This window comes from Notolabrus celidotus, chromosome 20 (genome assembly GCF_009762535.1).
Source record: "Notolabrus celidotus isolate fNotCel1 chromosome 20, fNotCel1.pri, whole genome shotgun sequence".
Lineage (NCBI taxonomy): Eukaryota > Metazoa > Chordata > Actinopteri > Labriformes > Labridae > Notolabrus > Notolabrus celidotus.
This window is the reverse complement of record NC_048291.1, coordinates 10,532,358-10,554,530: the sequence shown is the minus strand read 5'-3', so window position 1 is coordinate 10,554,530 and position 22,173 is coordinate 10,532,358. Positions and strand designations below refer to the sequence as shown.

Here is a 22,173-nt window from a genome sequence, read left to right as displayed (position 1 = left end):
ATTCCTGCCACACTTTTCATGTAACAATCAAGCAGAAGTTTGTTGCTTTTTCCTGACTTTAAAAGTTACTGAGAGGTGATGAAAGTCACTGGGGCATTCAGCAGTGATGTTCGGACTTGAAATGCATCAACTTAGACCTTGCAGGGAAACCTGTAATCTTTTATCTCAAACACAAGCAGGACAATTTATTTCAAAACCTGCAAACTCAGGAAAGAGTTATTTGTTACCATGGTGATAAAAATGACAGGGCTCTCTACTCATTACTCATGTTTTCTTTTCATATCTCTCTTTGTGCCTCTTTTTGCTCCTTGGAAAGGCCAGAGACATTCTGACGGAAAAGCTGAACAGCTGGCAGGACCAGTGCAACGACGCCAGCGACATGCCTGATAGCATTTTGTCCATGATTGAGGGACTTCGAACGCCCATCACCATCACGCCTCTGCCCTCTCCCTCCCCATCACGGCACAGTGTGGTACGTTAGGGTGCAAATGAGGATGCTTCCTTTAGAACATATGCTGCTGTCTTGTTAGAAGGTGTATTTCAATTTCTGAATGCCACAACACAATATCTTAAGATTGATTTATTATAGATATTAATGAAAGCATCACACTTTACCTCTTTAAAAATGTTGATTGAATTAGATTTCAGAGAGAGAGAGAGAGAGAGAGAGAGAGAGAGAGAGAGAGAGAGAGAGAGAGAGAGAGAGAGAGAGAGAGAGAGAGAGAGAGAGAGAGAGAGAGAGTGTTTGCAGTAGATATAAAGGCTTCAAACAAAGTAGAAGGAGGCATCCTTATGTAAAAATAGACTATTTTACAAAAGTAGAAGAACTTATTAAAACTTCTCAACAGCAGTGAAAGAAAAATGTACAGGCTTTAAACTATTCTCACATTTTTAATGAAACATGAAGCCCCCTGAATTACATTTATACCTAATTATTTCAGGTGGTAGAGTCATAGGGTTGATTCCCAGTCCCTAGGTCAGAGTGCCATAGGGTCAATTCCCAGTCCAAAGGTGGTAGATTCATAGGCTCTATTCCCAGTCCCCAGGTGGTAGAGTCGTGGGTCTATTCTTACTCCTAAGGTCAGAGAGTTTTAGGGTCGATACCCAGTCCCCAGGGGGTATATTCATAGGCTCTATTCCCAGTCTCTAGGTGGTAGAGTTGTAGGATTGATTCCCAGTCCACAGATGGTAGATTCATAGGCTCTATTTCCAGTCCCCAGGTGGTAGAGTCATGGGGTTGATTCCCAGTCTCAAGGTGGCAGAGTCATAGGATCCATTCCCAGTCCCCAGGTGGAAGAGTCATTGGCAGTGCCTGTGTTTTTAGAATATGCTGTTTTGTGTTCACAAATTGCACTTCATTTGCTCCATACTATTGAACTGTAGTATTTATTTTGACGTGTGCTGCTTTCCTCTTGGCAAGGTCGCCTTTGTAAAAGAGGTCTTGATCTCAATTGGTTCTCATCTGGTTAAATAAAGGTTAAATAAATGAAATAAAAGGCTCAAATCCCAGGCCCCAGGTGGTTGAGTCAGGGGGATGATTCCCAGTCCTCAGTTGATAGAGTCATAGGCTCAATTCCAAGTATCTAGGTGGTAGATTCATAGGCTCCATTCCCAGTCCCCAGGTGGTAGAGTCATAGGCTCAATTCCCAGGCCCCAGGTGGTTGAATCAGGGGGATGATTCCCAGTCCTCAGGTGGTAGAGTCATAGGCTCAATTCATAGTCCCTAGGTCGTAGAATCATAGGGTTGATTCCCAGTCCCTAGGTGGTAGAGTTATAGGGTCATTTCCCAGTCCCCAGGTGGTAGAGTCATATGGTTGATTTCCAGTCCTCAGGTGGTACAGTCATAGGGTCCCCGTCGCTCTCAAGCTGTCCCATTAAGTAGATGGAAAAAAATAACCTTAAATAAATCCACAAATCTTATATAAACAAAATCTGCTTTAAGCACCTGTGAGGAGTTTTGAAGCTGGTTATGAAACACACTGAAATACACAGTGATGTATTTTGATGACATAAAAGTCCATCAGCAACAAGATAACCAACTTCTATATTGTAATTTTCAAGTAAAGTACAGATAAATCCATTTAGCCCAGCAATATACACAGCAATGAACTTGAATTATTTATTCATGTTCCAGCTTTATTTGTGAAGCATGATACAGCTTAACATTTAAACATAATAAAAGGTTATAACCACCTGGTTTATGGACTCACTTTTACTGGACTGTAAAGTCATACATCATTGTAGACACGCTCAGTTTAAACTTAGTGTTAGATTAGGCCACTTCATCACTTGTGAGTTGTGCGGGTGATTCACATTAATGTATAATATAGTAACTGTGCGGGCCTCAAATTCAGGCAAACACACTAACATTATTGTTGATGTGTTTATTGCAGAACATGTCAGCTCCCCCGGCCCCTCCTCTGAAGGCTCAGACCAGTCCTCTGGCCAACATGTTCACCCAGGAGAACAACACCACCACTGTATCCACTGCTAGCAACAATAACACCGGTATTATAGCATGCTTTGTGGTCTTGTATTTCATTATTCACCTCTCCCTGTGCTACTTTGACTCCAAACTTAAGCTTTAAGTTTGCTTCTAGCTCAATATTGTTGGCGTTCTTGTATTATGATGTTTTCTTCTCTGCCTCTTCCAGACCACGGCATCAGTGAGGACACCAACCTCGGAAGGTCCGTGTCTGTCGCCACAGGCCTTAACAACATCGTGAAGAGGCCGCGTGTGCGCACCATCTTCCCCCACACTGCCGGCAACAACAGCACGCTGCTCAGCTTTGACGAGGGAGACATCATCACACTGCTGATCCCTGACGAGAGAGACGGGTGGATGTATGGAGAAATGGAGAAAAACGGAAAGTGAGTGGAAAAGTTTTGCTCCTGACGACTGCAGTTACTAAAATAAAAAATGACATCATTGGATATATGTGCACACAGTTACTGACACATAAAAATCATGTGAATTTGTGCAGATTAGGAAGAGATTATTCCTGTTTATGCGTTAATTTACTGTAAACACCACCTCATGGCCTTTTCTTTCGGGCTGTTTCTCACATGATCCTGTTTTTATCAGTCTAACAAGCAATCTATAAGCGCTTAAGGCGTAATTCTTCTGCAGCTGAAAGTGGCTGCGAATAGGCCAGGAGATAGATTTTTACATAATCCTTAAAGGTGACATATCACGCTTTTTTCATCAATATATATTGGTCTAAGAGGTCCCCAAAACATGTCTTTAAAGTTTATGCTCAAAAAAACACTTTGAAATCAGATTTTGGCATGCCTGAAAAGTCCTCTTCTTCATTCCTCATCAGAACACTGTTTTCCCTCTGACCACGCCCCCTCCGGAAGTGGATGTGCCTCGGCTCTCCAGCACGTTGATCTAATGTTTACATGTTGGCTGAATATAAACGGCTGCTCAGAGATCGCGCTACTTCAACCCTCTGAATCTGATCCAGAATCTGATCCTGACGGAGAGGCGCCTGTAGCAGGACCTTTCTGAACGATTGGTCATAGATTTAGTGTTTCTTGTTGTTTTATTTATCAGTATGTAGACGTGTGTCTTGGGACACAGCTACGAACATGTAGCTATGTGGCTATGCTAACTAGCGCTAGCACTTATCCATGATAAATAAAAATCATCCACTAGATCTTCAAATCTGCAGACGTGGGGAGTAAAACCGACATCTGCCAGAAAGGCAGCAGGACCTTTCTGAAGGATTGGTCACAGATTCTGTGTTTCTTGTTGTTTTATTTGTCAGTTTGTCGACGTGTGTCTTGGTACACAGCTACAGCTACAGCTATGAACATGTAGCTATGTGGCTATGCTAATTAGCGCTAGCACTTATCCATGATAAATAAAAATCATCCACTAGATCTTCAAATCTGCAGACGTGGGGAGTAAAACTGACCTCTGCCAGAAAGGCAGCGGGACCTTCTCTGAAGGATTGGTCACAGATTTAGTGTTTCTTCTTGTTTTATTTGTCAGTATGTTGACGTGTGTCTTGTTTCACAGCTACAGCTACGACATGTAGCTATGTAGCTATGCTAACTAGCGCTAGCACTTATCCATGATAAATAAAAATCATCCACTAGATCTTCAAATCTGCAGACGTGGGGAGTAAACCCGACCTTTGTGTTTATTAAGACAGCCTACAACTAGCATGCCTCCCTCCTAAGCTCCTTGTTACCACACATTTGTGCAGGTAATGAAAAACGGAGGAGGGGATTCAGTATCATTTTATGTTGTCTATGGGCTGAACAAGCTCCGAGCTCTGACTCCGTGACAGACCGGATATTGTTGTAACGTAACAAAAACACGGAAGTCTAAAACGGCTCGTTTCACACACATTTACAGAAAGGTGTAGAAATCAAAACAGGGGCAGAATGGATTTTTTTCATTCTCGGGGGGTTTGTAGACATGCCAGGGACACATATTTCAGGTAAAGAACCATTAAAAAGTCAATTTTGCATGATATGTCACCTTTAAACAATACCTGCAGTAGATCACAACTGACAAATTGAGCTCAATCTTCAGGTTGTTCGTGTTTTAGGAAAACAAAGCTTTTGAAGATAATCCCAGAAAATACATCAAAATGAGAACAGCAGCTGTTAAGGCATTGCTTTCAAATGAATATTAAACAATAAGACTGTTTGCTCACTGCTCATAAACAATGCCATATCTAGAAAATGATGAGTATTTGGAGCTTTGATAACTTCTGTAGTCTAAAGAAGTTTTTTTTCATGCTTCAACTTTTAATATAGTTTTGGCTCAAAATATTTTGTGCATTTATTTAAAGGCAACTGAGACAAATACATTGTTTATTGACTTGCATGAACTCATTACTTAGGTAGCACAGAATCTAGGGATATGAGGCATCCCAAAAATACTCCTGTTTGCACTGCAGGACTCATTTCTATTGGTTAAATGTGCTCCACCATCCTCCCAGCTGTCAGGTGATCGACATGAGTTTTTCTGCACTGTCCTTACAGACAGCCCCTCGCCTGATCCTCATGCTGACCATGTACTCACACACTGACACACTCACACACACACTCCCTAGCTAGACCCAGAGCTGCCAGAGCTGAAACCCTCTCTGATACAGAAATCAAAGTAAAGTATGGCCTGAGGGTGGGATGTACTATAGCGGACCGAGGAGAGGCAGGGAGAGAGGCTCAGAGCACCACCTGCTCTCCCACACAGACAGGCTCCGACCGAGCCAGCTCTCCTCGGGTCTCTGATGTCTGACTCTTTAAACAGGGATTTGATCTGAAGCCCTTGGAAATGTGCTTTTGAATTTTAATCATTTATCAAGTTTGATCTCACCTGGCAAATGTATCCAAAAAAAACTCTGATCCAGGCCTGGCAGCTATCATTTCTGAGTTTCCAAAGAGAGGCTGCCGTAAACTAGAACTTTGTTCTCGCAGCAGAGAGCGAGGCGAGCCTGAGCGCCTAAAGGCTTAAAAAGTGTAAATCATCATGTTTATCAGAGCACAGCTTCTAAAAAGATAGACTGTGTCCCACAGGAGGGCTGGCTTTGATGCATTTTGGTCTCTCACTAAGTTTTCTATTTGTCATATATCAGCGTTGAAAGAGTATCCCGGCAACACGCCTGGCAACACCCAGACTGACTCAGATACCCACACAAGCTGTTGATAGACTGATGGGTAAATATCAGCAGGGCAAAGATACATGTGAATCACTGTGAGGGAAAACAACACCGGTAATACATAAGTACAAACATAACTTTTGACAAATGATGATACCTGACATGATATGTGTTATTATTGAGGTCAATTTTTCCTACATAGAGGAAAAGAAAGATTAGCCCTCACACTTTTGGTAATGCTTGAAGTTTAATGATCACAACATTTGACTTGATGGTCTTTGCTGGGTAATAATATATCATGATCATGGTGATTATTTAAGCTCTTGCAGCATTGAAAAAGTGAGGGCTAAACTTCTGCGTCTGGCTTATGTGCATATAACCCACCTACTTCAACTTTCATACATGAAATTGTTCATGGAGTCTTGTCACCCATGCTTGCCTGTTCCACTTCTTCTTGCCTGATCAGGAACAGTTTGTATCTGAAAGTGGACAAACCTGGCTACCAGGGAAACGTCCTTGAACAGGATTGTTATTATTGCTCAAGTCAACCTGTTCAGAAGTCAGCAGTAACATCACTGCCAGAATCAGACAAGATAAGAGCGTGAACCCCTTTCTCAATGGATAAAATTATACTAATGAGGGTATTGAGGGCTGGTTTTTTCCAGATGGAGCCTTTTTTTTTCTTTGCAGGAACAGAAGGGGGATGCCAACTCTCCAAACAAATATAAACATTCAGCTACACAGAGGGAGAGGCTGGCTGCCCACATACCAACAATCTGGCTCCTCAAAAACTCAAAGACACACAGACCTTTGGAAATATTAGAAATTAGAAATATGTTGCATTTTGCATTTAGAACTGGCATACTGGATATTCAGATACTGTATAAAACTTGCAGATTTGACATAGTAATTTAAGTAATAATTTGCATGCATGCTTTAATATCAGTTTATTTTGCTGTATTTTCACATTGTTATCGGCATAATGAAGAATTTAGTCGCACTGATTTTTTCAAATTATGCAGGCCTATTTTTGACTCCACATATTACAAGAATTGACATCACTTATACAAGTAAATGTCAGCTTAATGGTTTAAAAGTTTTCACTTATTTAGATTTTGCAAACATCATTAGTGGCTCATTTGTTAATTGCAATATGTTATGAGGGTTGTGGGGTTTGCCTTCTACATAGATTGACTTACAACCAAGCGGCAACCTCCGGCCTCAAAACATGAAGCCCATGTCGAAGTGTTATACTGCAGTTCATTGAGCGTCCTCTTGAGGCTGGCTATAGAAACACTGGAAACCACATACACATGCATTCAAAAAAGATGATCTTTGCAGCAATAATAAACATGTCTACAGCCTGTTTAAAAGAAACGGCTTCAGTCTGAAGAGCTAATTATCGGCACACGCTGTACGGAGGGTGAATTTTTTCATAACAGTACAGTTCAGAAGATATTAAGATTATGAGTTTTGCCCAAATAAGGACATGACTAACTGGACTGACTGGTGGGAACACTGTAGCTGTTGGCTAAGAGGCTCCAAGCCCGCCTCTTTACCTCACACTAGCTTGACAGAAGTTAGGTTGCGTTCAGCATTTCCAATATGGCTCCCTCCAGCAATTTGCTTCAAAACAGCGCTTCAGAAACAGATGGGTGACATCACGGATACAACGTCCATTAATTCTACAGTCTTTACTTACAACTGTAGTTTAGTTTAAAGAGTCAAATATATTACTGCTGTGTCTATGTTGTTTTTGCATGCAGACAGTAAGCTTGTAGAACAATTGAATTTTGGAAAACAACTTCTAAACTTAAAACAGGGACCTTCTAAGGAGCATGTGAATACAGGATGTAGTTTCATTTCTTTTGTATTTTCTGAAACATTTTCTGAAGCTTTCAGCTCATTGTGCAAAGAGACCCGACAGTATCTCAAACCCCAGATGTGATCATTCCTAACTTTGCTTCCTCTGTCTTTGTCTGCGTCTTGCAGGAGGGGCTGGTTCCCTTCATCTTACTGCCGTGCACTTACAGAGCCACTCGTGAATAACAACAGGTAAGGAGACTCCTCTCGCGCACACACACACACACACACACACACACACACACACACACACACACACACACACACACACACACACACACACACACACACACCATACACACACTGGGAGGTTTCATGTTGCAGCCAGCTGTATTGTTGGCAGTGTTTCCTCTGGTTACTCCTGTTAGCGTGATAACCTTTCTAATCCTTTGGGGGACTCTCCCATTCTTTAACCTTTTGATTCCTGTTGTGCTGCGGTCACATTTTCCTCCCGATCTCCTCCATCATCGAGCCATACGAGACCTTTCTATGTGTGTGCTGAGTAGCATGACTAATGCACACTCATGAAACCACTGCTGCATTAGTACTTCAGGATTAATACACTGATAAAAGCTTTTCATTATCTTCTGCTCACATTAATATTAAATACTCCTAAAATCTGTGTAATTGAAATGAATCTAAAATTAGACTTTGTGAGGCGAGTTCGGCAAAATATCAGGAAACAGGATGTTGTGTGCTGATGAATAGATTTTACTGCTGATTAGAAAGAGAGAGAGAGAGAGTTCATAGAGTCAGCTGCAGCCTCTTCTTCAAAGAGACTAATCCCTGTCGGATTAATTTATTAGATCTTAATGTGCTGAACCTCCCACAGAGAGGCTGCCAGCCAGCTGCGAGCATTCAGGGAAACAGAAAGTTTAATCTATAACCAGCGCTTGGGGATACAACTACACATATATTCACCCTTGTACTTGTCCTCCTTTTTCAGTCTGTAAAGCACAGCTGAAGTGTTGGAAACCTTTCTGCAAGCCTTACATAAATTCTAAGATTAAACCACATCTAATCTGGTCATTGTAAACCCTAAACACAGACATAGAAAGTTGGAAGGAGGGAAGCACAAACACATGCCAGGAGACTCATGCAAGTTCTTGTAATTAGTCTGATTAAAGAGCCTTGTTGTCCCTTCTTTATCCTCTCTTTTCCTCAGTATCTATTTTCGTCTCTTTTTTTGTGCTTAATCCTCTAATTTCTCATTTCTCTTTTCTTCCTCCTCCATCTGCAGTATGTCCGCTGCCCCGTACCGCAGCCGGAGCGTGGTGAACCTCCACCACCAGGACACGGAGACAGACGAGGCCACCATGGTGCTTCCTCCTGCCGACTACAGCGACGGCCTTCAGCGGAACGCCTTCAGGAACAACACCTCGTCCAGCAGCATCGCCACCACACAGAACAACCACCGGCACTCTCCCACGCCATCTGCAGTTTCTTCTTCCTCGTCCGATCAGAACACGGTCAGTCGGCTGGTCATTTATCGAACATTGGAAGAAGTTTAAGCCTCAGTCCTGCATTTTCAAAACGATTGTTTCTAGAGCTCAATTCAGCCAAGAATAATTTGACCTACAGACCTTTGTGTTGTTCTGGCACAGGCCTGCCATTGTGACGTGATAGGGCTGGCAATGTGAGGCTATGTCTCACCCATTGTGCAGTGTGTGTGTTGGATGAGCTTCTTGTGCCTGCTTTGTGTGGCTGACCACATTCTAGAAAATTCTCAGTTACAGCTCATATACCACAAAAAAAGACAAAGGGTTAAAAGTAAGTTTGCCAGGTCTAGCTCAGGCGACAGGACTTCAAAACACCAACCAATTTAAAAATCTGTTTGCCCATAGAGAGAGAGATCAGCCCGCGACCCCCAAAATATAGGTCCCAAAGACTTGTGAGCCCCCCTGTCCCTCAAAGTGATTTAATGTGGCTTCATTAAGCTTGTCTGCAGAAAATTAGCCTACCTATATGAGCATATGGCTGTGTTTCCTGTGCCGTTATGAGTTAACCTGCTGCTACTGATGCTTTTGATAATTAACTGTTCACTAACCCTAAACTTAGGAGTCATCTGGCTAAAAAGAAAGGCTGAAAACTCATTACATTTTCTATTTTCAAGATTTTATTTCAAGTTTAGCTAATCTTTTTATCAATCTTTTTTATTGTAATGGGTAAAATGTGCTATTTATAGATACATTTAAAAAAAAAACATTCTGGAAGACATCTCACAACCCCCCATTTGTGTCTTGCGACCCACACTTTGGGAACCCCTGATTTAGAGCGTCACAATGAGCAACAAACATTTTATGCGAACTCATATGATCTCATGCTGAAGCAGATGTTGACAAACCAGAGGCTGACTTCAACCCACTGTAAAGATTTGCTGTTCACAAATACAAAAGCAGAAGGCTGAAAATGTGCAGAGTCAACACAGGTTGTCGGTTCTACAGATCTGAAGTCAGATTGTACCTGTTTGTTTACTTTCAGCAATAGCACACTAGCTAAAATTGGCCTCAGGGCAGGAATGTTTGCAGCCGCTTTGAAACAATGTCAGCACATCCGTCTCTTCTTCTGCTTTCTCTTACTCGCTGTCATGGTCCCAGACAGCACTGATGGAATAATCCAGATTATAAATCCTGTTTGTCAAACATATTTGATATTATCAGTATGAGTCTAAAAAGTCTGTGTGCTTGTTTGGAGGTTTTGCAGACTGGACCTGTGATATCATATTACTGAGCATCAGCAGCAACCAAAGGCCAGGTTCCTCTCGTGTTTGTTAGGAGGATGAATCAGATGCAGTTCGGCTTGCAGTGGTGTGAATATCTCATTGAGAAATGCATGTGAGGCATGAGCTCAAACTGAAAAGTGCTCATTATTTTCAGTTTTGCTTGAACAAGTTTAGCTGTAGCCTTCCATTACCCTGAACAGGACAAGCAGATAACAGATACTAGAAGTATGTTTTTTTAAACTCTATGCAGACTGTCCAATAAATACCCGCCCTAGGTTAGGATGAACAGATTGTCAGAGCCATATTTAAAGCTTTGGAATATTGGCAGGAAAACTTGTAAGCATGATATCTCGGGTGATTTTCTGATGACTACTTTTTGATCAAGCAGCAACCTCGGGCATTGAATGAGGATGATGAAAGTGAAGCCAATGCAAAAATGTGCAAAATAAATGCTGTTCCTTAAGAGTGTTAAATGTTAGAATGTCCATTTTTACAGCAAATGAAAAATGTTTACGGCCTGGTATAAAAAATAATTATTATTTCAACATTTTTCTTCATTCGTACCATAGACTGTATATAAAATGGACAGTGTCGCTCCACCTTTTCCCATTGTACGGTTTGGAAGCCAAAATATCCCATTCCAGAAAGCTGGCATCTTGTACATTTTCTGCAGCCAGAGTCTGCGCCATAGGGAATTTGTGTGCTCCGCCCTACAGCGTAACGTCCCGAAGTCCTATGGAGTTTCTCTCTAGGCCAGCTGTCAATCAAAGCAAACCCGGATGTAAAACCCTGTTTTTTAACCTCTAAAACTAACGAAAAAAAATCTTTTGGTTTGACCGCAGCCCCATTCAAATGAATGGGGGAGACAGAGTTTTCGACCTATAATCCAGCCAGCCACCAAGGGGAGCACTTTTTGTGGCAGCCTCACTTCGAGCCGAGCGAGATGACGTCCATTTTATATACAGTCTATGATTCGTACACGCTGCACAGGGGGTGACATTTGTTGTAATTCACCTATTTTAAATATATTATGACTCATGCATACATATGCATTAAGAGTTATGCATACTATCGCAGAATCAGGGATGTGGCTGAGTTGTCCTGCCTCTATTCCACCCTTCTGTCTGTCTAGATTGACCAAAAGTCAGATTGAGTCCACATTTCCAATATGATGACCAATATCAGTTGGCTTCAATAGTCTGCCTCATTAACCAATGGGTGACATCACTGAGACTACATCCATGTTTTCTATGTTTAGTCTGTGCTTTTGTTTCTACATTCGCGGAGGGCTGAGAACCGACCTTTAACTAAGTGTAGTTTTTTCATTTTTTCATGATGGAGAACAACAGAGAGCATCAGTTTGAAACCTGTGCTGCAGTTTGTTGTATTTGCTGTTAGCAAAGTCAACTAGAGTTTATAGCTCACTAAGTTATGCTTTAATGATTGCGGCCAAATCTCAGTGCAAGAACATCTTGGCAACGTCCAACCAAAACCGCATGTGGTAAGAGGAAGAAATTGTCTGACTTGGCAGATCTTAAATAAACAGATAAACTTGCTTAGAAACAGAAATGGTGAGAAAAGTTTCATGATTACTGTCCAAGGACTGTGTTTCTCCTCACACAGATCATTTTGGGTTCAATGAAGCTTATTGGACTGATAATGAGATTCTAGATAGAGGCTGAAACATGGGGAGACACAAAAACACAGAATCCACACATGGCATCCTCACCTGATCTAAGAATGAATGAAGCTTTCTGTATCACAGTAACTGGTGTTTTAATTTAATCGATTTAACATACTTTAGTGGCATAGACATGTAGCTAAGGCATCAGGTGATGTCGAGATCTACAGGACAAGAAAAAGACTCCATGAATAAAACAAAAGAAAAACAGCAGAAGACATCATTATTTCTGAATATCATTATTATGTCAGCCTTTTCTAACACTAGCTCAGCTTCAGTCATTACCTCACAAATGTCGCTCTGTTTGCATAGCATGCAAAACATCAGCCAAAGTGTTGGTTTTTTACTCTCTGAAAGCTTTTGTAGCTCCTCCGTGCTGTGTGATGGATGCAAATGTGTTGTGGCACGGGTCAAATGCACCTGCTGCCCCATCTGCACTATCACACCTACAATACTTCTATAGTCCGTCTGTAGATTTCTGATAAGATCTCACACTTTTTAACCAAATTGGTGCGTCAGATGTCACACAGATATATTTCGATCAATGCAAATGTTTATTCAAAATGTGTAAAAACATCACACACACACTTTCGGAGTAATCTGTGGCCCTGCTTTCCTCATGGACTGGATTTGAGAGATGTTGAATTTACTCTCTGCAGTTCAAATCAAGTCAAAATTTTGTCCCAAAGTCATTTTAAAAAGTGCTCATTATTTACACCTTTACAACCATATCATATATATTATAGTTAGGCAGAGAGAAAGAGAAACAGCTATGACAGAGCACAAGTTGTGCAATAAAACGACCTCAAGAAGGGGGTCTAGATTGAATTCGAAGTGATTTGACCAATCGCTGCAAATTAAATAACTTAGAGATGCTTTCATTAGCTCTGCTGCCGTTACCTGGATTGCAGGGCAGGATGTTGCTCCACTTTTCCATATCATACATGCTTGGGGTGCAGTAGCTCCTTAGGGTGCTCTCACATCTGGTCCTGCTGCTTGTCATTCCCCCACTCTCAAGACCAGCTTGAGACAGACACTTACATTTTTGCCACAGTGTCAACAGGCTGAAGTGAAATAAGCCAGATTGACGGGTGTGATTAGGTTGTTCCTTGCATCACTTTTGCTGTTAATCACCATTGTTATGTAGTTTTAACAAGTGGCAACCTCCGGTCTAAAAATCTGAGTCCAATGTGGAAGTGCTAAAAACTACAGTTCATCGAGGATCCACTTGAGGCTGGCTCTGGAAGTACCGGAAACTACATACATCCCAATTCAAAGAAGACAATCTTTACAGCAGAAAAAAAACATGTTAACAGCCTGGTACAAAAGACAAGTGTAGTCTGGATAGCTCATTTCTCGATCGTCACACAATGTAGGAGGGTACATTTTTTCTAACGCAGCAATTTCAAAGATATCGAGATTACGAGTCTTCCAGTGAGAGGCACAGCTGACTGCAGGGGCACTGTAGCTGTTGGCTAGGAGTCCCAAACTCTGCCTCTTTACGTCACAATCACTCGACAGCAACAATATGGCTGCCGCCGACGATTGGCCTCAAACAGCTCTCAGAAACAGATGGGTGACGTCACGGATCCTACGTCCATATTTTATATAGTCCATGAGTTTTAACCAATCAGAATAAAGAATTTAAAATAGCTGAGTAGTATATAAAAGGAGCCTGAAGATAACTGGTTTGTATTACTGATTTGAAACCCAGTGAACTTTTAAATGTGAAAGAATCTTTAAATAAAAAACTCTCAAACAAGGCCGGCTAATGCGAGCCACAGCTTCATTTCCTGCCAAAGAAAAACAGTTTGAACCAGAAGCTTTTGATTTTCTGTTTCCCAGTTTTATTAGTTTCCTTAGAAGAGGAGGAGACCTCTGCTGTTTTTCCATCTTCATTAAAAACCTTGTGAACGACAAAAACTGAGAGAATCCTAACCTGAGCTGTAGATCATATCAAAATGAGAAAGTCTAAAATCCTAGAGATGAGCTGAGCTGATGTAAGCAGCAGCTCTGTTTTTATACCTGGTGCAGTTTATCTGGTAGAGGAGGAGACCTCTGCAGATAATCAGCTCCAGGTAAAAGAAACAAAATCTTGCGAATGACACAGACTAAAAGAATCTTAACTTAAACTAACTGAGGTCCTGGTCTAAACTGTTAAAAAAGCATGCTTTATCATATTTGTTGCCTCACACAGTCCACTGATGTAGCTCCTCTGGCAGTGTGATGTTTGACCCAGATCCAGGTTCACAGATCAGAAGGCACATGACGATACTTTTCTCCTTGTTACCTCTGGTGTATTTATTATTTAACATTGTTTGGTCCACAGCCACAAGACGGCTCCTGGGCCCATCATTACCATACTTTGAGTGTGTGCGTGCGTGTGTGTGTTTGTGTGTGTCACTGTCGAGCCTACATCTCTCCACCTCTGACTCTGCATTATGGTGGAATTCCACTCTGTGTGAACCCGATACCTACCTCCTCTTTTTCTCTCTGTCTCTCTCTTTATTCTTTAAGTTTCTCATTTGTTTTTTTATCTCCATCATCACACTTGTCGCTTCATCTCTTCAGCTCATACTTCTTTCCCCCTTGCTTCATCCCTCCCTCCATTTCCAGGGTAAATAAAGGTCCTTTACAGAGCAGTTTATCCTGCAGTCACTTCTGGCAACTCACTAACCTCTACTTTAACTTTAGAAAACACACACACACACACACACACACACACACACACACACACACACACACACACACACACACACACACACACACACACGCACACACACACACACATGCACACACACACACACACGCACACATCCCAGAATAGACTTTGTGTGGGAAAAAGTTCTCCACTTCTGCATTAGACTGTAATACTTTGGTTTATGTTGGGTTCAGTGTGTGAGTGGGTGGTTGAGGTTGTGTGTTGGTGTGTGCACATGTTTTTCCATGTGTATTGTGTAAGTTAGCAACTTGTGGCTTGTAACTTCAGTTTCTGCACCCATGCATATTTGTTTAGCGTTTCTTTTCTCCTTTTCCTTCGTCAGTCGTTCTGTTTGTGCTCTACTTCATTTTTTCACCCCCAAAAAGTGAAAGTCTGTAATACTCCTGTGATCTGTCCACCTGTTCCTTTCTTCTTGGTGTCATCAAACTGCAACAAGCCTTTTTCAGGTTGGTCTAGAGAGGAAAGAAAGGTGAGAGGAGGGGAGGAAGGGGAGATTAGAGACATGAGGGCTGCGGGAGGTGGGGTTACCCTGGAATGCACTGTCACTGTGAGAAAAAATGCACCCTCACTGGTTTGTTGAGAGAAAGATAACGACTCACAGGAATGAATGTATTCAGAGGACAGAGAGAGAAAGAGTGATCTGAGAAAGTTAAAGGAGCAGAGGAGGCTTTGATGTCTGAGTTGAGTATCAGAGTAAAGCCGAGAAAAACATGTGAGGGTTGAAACTTAAAGTTTAACAGAGCAGAACGACAGACGAGAAGCAATCTTTGCTCCCTGAGGGGTCACTATGATTTAGCAAGTTTGCTGTGAATGTTCATTAACTGCACTCACAGAAGTAGATGGATATTCAGAGAATAAATTGTAGCTGTTCACACAAATAAAGACATGCCCTTTAACATTCGTGATAGCAGCTTCGTGAGCTGTAATCCAAACATCTGTAAAAAACAGAACAGATGTGAAACTGTTGACATCCTGTGGGAATTAATAGCAGTCACAGAGAGACCAAAACACTGCAGACAGAAGCATGGGTAACTCTATCCACCGGTGACCTCTAGTGGGAGCTCTGGGGTACTGCAGGGTCATAACTGGACGACCGGCAGCTGCAGCACAGGGAGGTCAAAACTACAGTAGTCAGATAATAAATGTAAGGAACAGATGTTGTTTAACGTTTTTAACCATATGTGAATGAAGTTTTTTATTATGAATGAATGAATATTTTTATTTTGGTCATTAATTTAAAAGTTAATTCAAATTAAATTTAAATTTTAAATAAAGATTGATTGATAATTTAAAAAGAACAAAAGTCTACAGTTTGGGTGAGCAGTCATCTAACAAAAAAAGATAACACAATTTTACATAGACACAATGTAAAATTTTACAAAAACATTAGTTAGCAGTACCAGAAAAGAAAGTAACAAAAGCAGTTTTTATACATTACACTCCTTAATTCTTATTAGGGCCAGAGCACTGACTGGTGTGAGGAGTTTATTGTATCTGATAGGATTATTAATTTTTTTTAATTGTTTTATTATTATTATTAATTATTTTTTAAGTTATGTTTTTGGGCATTTTGGACTTTAATGGATAGGTCAGCTAGAGAGAGACAGTGTGGGGAGTAGAATAGAGTAAATGGTCGAGGCTGGAATCAAGCCTGTGACCTCTGCGACGAGGACTATGGCCTCTGTATATGGGGTGCACGCTTAGACTGCTAGGCCAACGGCGCCCCTATTATTTTTTTTTTTTAATCGTATTATTCATTTGATAGTGAATTCATAAATTAATTTGTATTTTAAGGCTTTTTTGAAACTCTGCAAAGAACTACACAGTTTCAACTTGTCACCGAGTCTGTTCCATATTTTGACTCCTATAGCTGAAACACATCTGCATTTTATGTTTGTTCTAGCTTTACATGTTTCAAACACACACATCCCTCTGAAATTATAACGTCCTTTTCTTAATTTAAACAAACGTTGAATACAAACAGGAAGACTATTATTTCTAGAACGAAAAAGGATTTCTAATGTTTTGAAAGACAATGTCTACAAATTTTAAAGAGCAAGATCTGACGAATAATAGATTAGTACATTCCTGATAATGAGATTTATTTATTATTCTAATGGCTTTTTTTTTTAGTTTGATGACTGATTTATAAACAAACCTGTGTATAGCTTAGTAACATTCGTGCATGAATGAATGTAAGACAGAAGACGATCAGCGATCATGAGGCACATAAAAAACCTCATCCAAACTTAAAAACCTTACTTTAATGCTCTACCTGCCAGGTATGTTTATACATGTTCATTAGTGGTAACATTTTTGGTGGTACTCATACCGACTTAAATACTTTAGTGTCAGTACAGCAGCTGTGTCCAATACACCATTGATGGTGTCACACTCCTTACTCTAGTTAAATTTTTCTAGGAATAAATTGAGATTTCAGCAGTTTCTAATTTGTTGCTTTAATTCTCACACATTTGTCAGTTCAATTATTCAAGGGTTTTTACATTTTGAGCCACAAATAAAGAAGGAACAATAATTCAACTTCAGTTTAGAGTTCATAGGGAGAGAATGAAGCAAAGTGAAACTAAAGAAATGCAACTTGAGACTTTGGAAAATAAAACTGTGTGTACTCAGACTCTGTACATTTGAAAAGCACTAAGCCAAAAGAAACGACTATTTTGGGAGGAAAAATAGTAGAGGGTAACTAAAGGGCCCTTTAGAGTAAGCAGAGCGAGTCTGAAGACTGATGTTTTAACAGTACGCTGGTGACAGATGGACTTTTGTTTTGAGGTTGCTGTGGAAAAGAACACAATCTTCACACTCTGTTGATCTGATTGTGTGTCTCTTCACAGGTTGTAGGTTGTTTTTCCGTTCCCTAACTGCAGGTCACATTTGTATTTTTGTTGTCGGTCTCGATCAGTCTTCACTAACCCTAAACCTGACCCAAAAGGACAACTTAAGAAGGATAAAGATGATACCAGGTTGATACCAGGGCGTGTCCAACTGAACAACATAGAACAATAGAATATCTTACAACATTTCAAAATAAATATTGTTTTCCTGTGAACACAGTCACCAGCATGAACTCTGTGTTTTGACCCTGACGGTAGCTCTTCATAAGAAATCCTCATGCGGCTGATTGCGGAACAGACTTGAATTTCTAGAAGGTCGAGATTCCACAGTGACTGTCTCGTGATATGACACAGCATGTTGTCTTTCCTTGTGAGTCCAAGCCTTCAGTAGCTCGAGACACGCTCATGTACTGGAAAAATCTTCAATCTTACAAAGTGAATTCATCTAATGTCTAGTCAGAAGATGTAATTGCACTTCAAATAAGCCACATTCACCTGACAGTCCAGACATGATATCTTACTTCAAGATACAATGAGTTAAAAAAAATGTCCTGAATTGTTTGTGATGAGTAAAAATATCTGCAAGTGCATTTTCTATGAAGTTTCTTGTTCACTATTTAAAGTGTCTGAATGTGAGATAGAAAGATCAGGTCTGATATTACGTCATATTTCAAACAAATTTGATAAGTTAGCAAGAAACCCAACAAAAATCTGAAAAGTAAATAAATGATATAACATCTCATTTTACAAGGACAGAGGAAATAACATCTTATCCCATCTCAAACTCAAGTGATGCGCTAGCAACCAGGTTTATATATTACAAGTAATTTAGGCAACTTTTGTTGCTCGTAATATCTTCATATAAGATGTAATATTTGAACTTGCAAGGTTAATGTGGCTTTTTTGAGTGTAATGAGAAACTGAACAACTGAAAATAAGCCAGTGTTTTTGTCTTGTTTCTAGAAAAAACGGCATATTTAACTTGCTATAATCCACATTCACCAGACAAACATCTTATTTCAAGATTTTAGAACCACAATCAGGAGCTGAATAGCTTTTAATAAGTTAAGTTTTCGCAATTTAGATATTATTGTTATTTCAATAAATTAACAATCATTTTTTCTTCCCCAGCCAGCATTTTTTTTTACTAATTGCAAGCAATGGAAGTCATTTTATTTTGCTTGTAAGACATTCCTCTTGACTTGCCAGGGGAATTTGGTTTATATTGTCTAATAAGAAACATTTTAACTAGAAATAAGACAAAAACAGCTGCTCATTTTTGAGTTTTTGCTGTGTGAATAGAAATTCAACAAAGACACTGGGTATTATTTGTATGGCAGTGGATTAGGGCTACTGAAAAAATATTTGGAGGTTGGTCCAGAAAAGATAGTCTTTTTTAATTTAGGTCTGACATTTTTTTCCTTTCTTACTTAAGAGTCAGAATTCTGATGTTTTTTTCAAAACTTTGAGAAAAAAGGTCAAAATTTTTAATCTTTGATCAGAAGTAAAGAAAATGTCAGACCTCCAAAAATGTAATTTACTGGCCGACCTCTGAAAAAAAAAATCAGTGGTGTGATGCTCTTCTTTAGATTTGAGTTTTTGAGCTGCATTGATGTTTGTAAATTCTCTTCACCCAGCAGAAATTGGTGATGCTTGAAGTATTAACACATAAATCTGTGTTTTCTCCACAGGCGGCTCAGTCTAACGGCGTCTCCAGACCCGGGCCTGCTTATCTCGCGTGAGTTACATAACAACAGAAAAATAATGATCTGCCTTTGTCTGACTTTCACTGCACTAATCATGTCTTTCTGCTGCATTTTCACAGCGGAGGGAACCCATTCGCCACAGTCAGACTACGCCCAACTGTCACCAACGACCGCTCTGCACCGGTCATCTGATCAACCCACATTTCCACTCATCCTCCATCCCTAAAAGAAAAAACCCTCTTCATCTTCCCTGGATGTGCAGCTCTGCTCAGATATCTCTGTCCAGAAGCCTCTCCTGGTCCAGATGGACAAAAAACTGAAATAAATATGCCATTTGAATGTGGGATCCCCTTTACTGCTGCAGTCATCTGGAAGTATTTTGGGACTGTTTCATTGACAGAACAGAGGCTCATATATTTAAGATATATATATATATATATATTTTCCAAGTCTATTTTTGTCCCTCTGTTTGTGGTGGTGTTATTAAAAGACCACTTTCTTACCTGCACTTAAGAAACGGATGAATAAAAACGGTCAAAGAAAATACTGCGATGTATTTAAACTGTTGTTTGTTGTTAAAATGACTGTTAGAAATCTTTTCTGTTGCCATAGGACAGTAAAAGAATGTACTGTAGAGGACCTCTGCATTTCACCTTCAGGTCCTTTTGACAAAGTTGAATCTCACTGTCGATATTAACATGATGCTGGCTGCTGAGAGATAACTGCAAACTTTAAAGAGATGCATAAAAAAGGCACACTCAAGTGATCTTTATCTTCAAGTCCCTCCTGTGTATATATTTGTAAATCAGATGCTTTAAATATTGTCCTCCGCCATCTTACTGAACTGTCTTGTAGAGCTAGACGATCATGGAGAAGGACTTTTGCCTTAATGACATACCTACTGTAAAAAAGAAATCATGTTGCATTCTTCAAATTGTGGACACGAGTTGTAACAATTGCCTCACCTGTGCATCGACAGTGCAATCATTTGTGCTTTAATCATAACAAATGGCATTTTAAGACCGAAGTGTGTACACTTGTTTTGGTCTTTGGCCAACGTTAAACTCTTAGAACTTGCTGTATGACAAATAAAGATTTATTTCTTCAAGCTGCTGTTTTGATTGTTATGCATAATGTACACAAAAGCCAAATTTACACCAGAAGGTAGTAAGTACCAGTAACTAGTTTCCAAGAAACCAAAAAGTTCCTCCAGACTCATGTCTATTTTTTGTACCTTTAAGATCCCATTTTCTGTTTCTGCACATCATTTTTGATCTAGACAAACCACAAATATTATCCATCACTGGTTTGGGTCCCTAATGGATTTTTCCTTATAAGTACTCAGTAGGGCTTTTAAATTGTTGTCTGCCATCTTTTTTAACAAATGATTTATCTCTATTTTGAATCAGTGCACAATAAACAGAAATGTACAGCTGGAAGCCTTAGATTTAAAAAATTAAAACCCTGCTTGCACTCAGTCAGATATTTTATTACACAAGCCCTGCCCACAAATTTTGAAGAGAACTAACGAGGAATGCACTGGTGTATTGGTTAAACATCAGTATTGGCCATCCACTAATAATGTGCTATGCACTGATGTCATTAACTAATGTGTATCTGTTGTGTTGCATCAATTTAATGCTAGCATACCTAACTGCTGATCAGAGACAAGGGTTTTTATTCTGGACAGAATAAGTCACCTGTTGGGTAAACTGATTTGTTCTCAAGAAAATGAAGGCAGTATAACACCATCTCTGAGAAAGACCAGCTACATGCATTTTGTAAGACATGGTCAGTGGTGAACAGTAACAAAGTAAATTTACTTGAGTACTGTACTTAAGTAAATTTTTTGAGTATCTGTACTTTATTGGAGTATTATTTTTGGGGGGTACTTATCACTTTTACTCCACTACATTCAGAAGACAATTATTGTACTTTTTACTCCTCTACATTTCTATCAATGCTCTAGTTACTCACTACTTGTGCTTTGAAGTCAGTTCATGAATTTCCTTCTCCTTTCTAAAATCTGATCCCTAAGACAGTCAAATTTTAAAAAGTTTGTGTTAGTTCTATTTGTCTCAGTGTTTTAGCCATACCTGCATATCGTGCATTGCCACAGTTGAATGTGGAGCAAACACAGAGCAAATTTCACTCAGATCGGGCAGTTCATTTAGAGGTGGTAATGATGGCGGATAGTTCTTGTCTGTGCTTGGAGTAACTTAGTTGCTGTTTTTATTCCATGGTATAGTTTTAGAGATTTCAAGTAATGGTTTCTAAATAAACATAATGCAACAGAATATACTCCTGTATGTATTCTTGACTGCACTTATGTATTTTGAAAATACAATGTTTTGAGATTTTTTAAGAAGTACTTTGAATACTTAAGTATCTTTAAAAGGAAGTTCTTCAGTAATTTAACTCAAGTAATAATCTGACAGAGCAACTTATACTTGGATTTAAGTAATGAAGCTGTGTACTTTGTCCACCACTGGACATGGTCCAGTGACATTTCAAGAGGAGGAACTAGTAGCAGCAGTTTAAATACATCAATCGCATAGCTCATTTGAACAGCAGACAAAGAATTACTAAGAGGTAATGAAAAACATTTAGAATGCCCTGATGAAGACCCAGTGAGGGTCGAAACGTTTCCTGCGTTTCCTTTTTCTGTATACAACTTTTAATACATTATGCCCTGTATGAATTGAAGGCTTTCTCTCCCTTTCCTCGACTCGAGCGGCTGTGCCTAAAGACAGCCCCCGTGGCTTCCCCCGTTTTCCGACCATTTTTTGGCATTATTCTTCAAGAGCACCTGGCTTCTACCAGGAGTTTACCACATTACTTCCCTGAGCAGACAGTAACTTTGTTTCTTTTTTGAAAAACATTGTTATTGGAATTGGTTATCCTGATTTTCACTATGGGTTCATCCCTGGTACCAACCCCCAAGCAGCGACAAAGGTGGTCAAAATAGTGTCCCAGCACACTTCCTTCACACTCTGGTTTCTATGGTGG

At 39.9% G+C, this 22,173-nt stretch overlaps 1 protein-coding gene across 1 annotated transcript in view; it reads left to right on the top strand.

Moving 5' to 3' along the window:
• baiap2l1b (BAR/IMD domain containing adaptor protein 2 like 1b) overlaps positions 1-20,272 on the top strand; it is a 48,600-nt gene extending 28,328 nt beyond the window's left edge. Inside the window, exons 8-14 of the mRNA XM_034712283.1 lie at positions 317-472; positions 2,394-2,508; positions 2,655-2,871; positions 7,611-7,673; positions 8,722-8,950; positions 19,150-19,196; positions 19,284-20,272. Of these exons, the coding sequence (XP_034568174.1) occupies positions 317-472; positions 2,394-2,508; positions 2,655-2,871; positions 7,611-7,673; positions 8,722-8,950; positions 19,150-19,196; positions 19,284-19,356 (900 nt within the window). The 3' untranslated portion in view covers positions 19,357-20,272. The remainder of the gene's footprint in view (positions 1-316; positions 473-2,393; positions 2,509-2,654; positions 2,872-7,610; positions 7,674-8,721; positions 8,951-19,149; positions 19,197-19,283) is intronic.
• The last annotated feature ends 1,901 nt before the right edge of the window (positions 20,273-22,173 follow it).